This window comes from Quercus lobata, chromosome 3 (genome assembly GCF_001633185.2).
Source record: "Quercus lobata isolate SW786 chromosome 3, ValleyOak3.0 Primary Assembly, whole genome shotgun sequence".
NCBI lineage: Eukaryota > Viridiplantae > Streptophyta > Magnoliopsida > Fagales > Fagaceae > Quercus > Quercus lobata.
The window spans coordinates 38,855,565-38,858,795 of record NC_044906.1 but is presented as its reverse complement, the minus strand read 5'-3'; the positions used below and the strand labels follow the sequence as shown (position 1 = coordinate 38,858,795).

Genomic DNA, 3,231 nt, shown 5'->3' with positions numbered 1-3,231 from the left:
CTGTTGCTGAAACCCACTTCGCTGCCGCTGCTGTCTGCTCTTCGCCGGAGTTAGCTCGTGCCGATCGGCGAGCTCTGACGTCGACGGCGTTCCATCCGTCCCTTCCGATCTCCATCTCTCTCGGCGCGGACAACAGGTCCGATTCACCTCTTCTCTGTTCTCTCTGCTTTTTTTTTTTTTTTCATTCTTTCTTTCAAGTGTTAATTTTAGCGTGGGTGGGTGTAATGTTTACTGTTAAGCACTTTTATATATATAACGTGTTTTGTCTGATTTTTTTTTTTTTTTTTTACTTCTGCTGTGGTGGTGCCGTGACCTGTGTCTTTTTTTTTTTCTTTTTTTCTTTTTTTTTTAGTTATAACTTATTATTTATAAATTTGTTTTTGTGCCCTGCTATAGTTTTATTTATTTATTGAAGTTAAATATTGTAGGTGAATTATTAAAATGAATCCTGAAAAAGAAAGTGAGAATGAGAAATCATCTTCTGAGAATGCTACTCCTCTATGGAAATATGTTACTAGATTAGAAAAAGCAAGTGTTGGTGGTGGGAATGTTTCTTTTAGATGTAACTATTGTGAAAAAAATTTTAAGGGGTCTTATTCAAGGGTGAAGGCACACTTGTTAAAATTGCCTAAGTTTGGAATACAAGCATGTGCCAAGGTTGGAGATGAGTATCAAAATGAAATGCAGAAATTAGAAGATGCATTTGAGGAATCTTCGCGTAGATTGAAGAAGCCTAAGTTAGTGTCTTTACCAACTGATTCTCCTACTAGTCCTAATTTGGATAGTAGGGAGAGTAGTACAGCTACAAGTCATCCATTTTTCCAAAAAAAAAAAGGGGTTGGGATTGGGAATTCTCCTTTGGAGAGGGCTTTTAACAATCAATGTCGAGAGCAATTAGATTGTCTTATTGCTAGGACATTTTACTCTGCTGGCTTACCCTTTCACTTTGCTAAGAACCCGTATTGGATTGAGATGATCAAGTTTGCAGCTAATAATAATTTAGCGGGCTATGTTCCTCCGGGTTACAATAAATTAAGAACAACTTTGTTGCAAAAAGAGAAGGCACATATTGAGAAGTTGTTGAGGGCAATTAAAGACACTTGGAAAGAAAAGGGTTTAAGCATTGTAAGTGATGGGTGGACAGATGTACAAAAAAGGCCACTTATCAATTTTATGGCTACATCACAGAAAGGGCCAATTTTTATCAAATCCATTGATGGTACCAAAGAGTACAAAGACAAGCACTTCATTGCTGACTTGTTTTTAAAGGTTGTTGGTGAGGTTGGGCCTCAACATGTTGTCCAAATTATTACTGATAATGCGTCTGTTATGAAGGCTGCAGGATCTATTGTTGAAGCTGAATATCCTCATATATTTTGGTCACCTTGTGTTGTGCATACTCTCAATTTGGCTTTGAAGAATATTTGTGCACCTAAGTACTCTTTGCAGAATGAGAATGCATATAATGAATGTAACTGGATTGCACAAGTTTCAGATGAGGCAACTTTCATTCGTATTTTCATCACAAATCATTCTATGAGATTAGCAATTTTTAATTCATATTCTCCTTTGAAGTTACTTGCTGTTGCTGAAACACGATTTGCTTCAATAATTATCATGCTTAAAAGATTGTTTCAAGTAAAACAAAATCTTCGAAATATGGTTGTTAGTGAGGAATGGATGTCATATAGAGAAGATGATGTAGGAAAAGCTCAAACTGTGAGGGATTATATTTTGAATGATTTGTGGTGGGACAAGGTTGAATACATTCTAAGATTCACAGAACCTATTTATGAGATGCTTCGAGTGGCTGACACGGATGCACCTATTCTCCATAAGGTGTATGAAATGTGGGATTCCATGATAGAAAATGTGAAGAAAGAAATATACCAACATGAAGGCAAGGAAGACTATGAGGAGTCTCCATTCTATGATGTGGTACACAATATACTTATTGAACGGTGGACTAAAAATTGCACACCACTTCATTGCCTAGCCCACTCCTTGAATCCAAAGTAATTTTTCTATCTCTTTAATCTTTTCGTTTATATTCTTTAGGTATTTCCAAATAAATAAACTAAACTCATTAGTTGTACTTGTTTATTTGTTTTTAACTAGGTATTATACTATTAAATGGATTGAGGAAGTTAGAGGCCGTGTTGCACCACATAAGGATGCTGAAATTTCAGTGGAGAGAAACAAGTGTCTCAAAAGGATCTTTCCTGATCCTGATGATAGGCAAAAAGTTAATGTGGAGTTTGGTTTGTTTAACTCATTACAGGTTTATGATGAGGATAACATGGAGGATAGGTGGAACTACAATCCAATGCTTTGGTGGTCAACTTATGGGTCTACTTTACCAATACTTCAAACTTTAGCTCTAAAACTTCTTGAACAGCCTTGCTCATCATCATGTGCTGAGAGGAATTGGAGTACCTATGGCTTCATCCATTCTATGAGGAGGAATAGAATTACTCCTAAACGTGCTGAAGATTTAGTGTTTGTTCATTCTAATCTTCGACTTCTTTCAAGGAGGAGGCCCGAGTACAATAGTGGAGAATCTAAGAAGTGGGACATTGGTGGAGATAATTGGGATGAGCCATTTGGAGGACCTGGGTTGCTTGAGGTTGCTTATCTCACACTAGATGAGCCAGAGATGGAGACAAGTATTGTTGAGAATAATGATTATGTTGATGATGATGATGTTGTTGTTCTTTGATAATCTTGTAGTTTAAAACTTGTTATCTTTTTATGTTTTTAGTTTGATGTTGAACTTGTTATCCTTTTATGTTTTTAGTTTGATGTTGAACTTATTATCCTTTTATGTTTTTAGTTTGATGTTGAACTTGTTATCCTTTTATGGTTTGTACTTTAAACATTTTATGTGTATTATTGTACTACTTTGGGTGTTAGTTTACTTATTTGTAGTTCTACATAATTTGAATTCTAGATATAAATGTATTTTATGTCTAAAAATATTAAAAAATGTGTCTAAATATAAAATTTAATTAATTATTTAACCGCCGTGTCGCCGCCGTGTCGTGTCCTTATTTTTCAAAAATTGCCGTATCCCCGTGTCCGTGTCCGTGTCGTGTCCGTGTCCGTGTCCGTGTCCGTGCAACTTAGAGTTTGAATAGATGCAATTCAATGAAAAGATGTCTTTAAGTTCCAAAAATCAATATTTATCAATCCCAACCCCAAAAAAGATTTAGATAAGCAGATTATCATAGT

At 35.7% G+C, this 3,231-nt stretch overlaps 1 protein-coding gene across 1 annotated transcript; it reads left to right on the top strand.

The window, feature by feature from the left end:
- Nucleotides 1-441: 441 nt before the first annotated feature.
- LOC115980868 lies at nt 442-2,912 on the top strand. Its single transcript, XM_031103074.1, has 2 exons — nt 442-2,015; nt 2,119-2,912. The coding sequence occupies exons 1-2, from the start codon at nt 442-444 to the stop codon at nt 2,717-2,719; spliced, it is 2,175 nt and encodes a 724-aa protein (XP_030958934.1). The 3' UTR covers nt 2,720-2,912.
- Nucleotides 2,913-3,231: the final 319 nt, after the last annotated feature.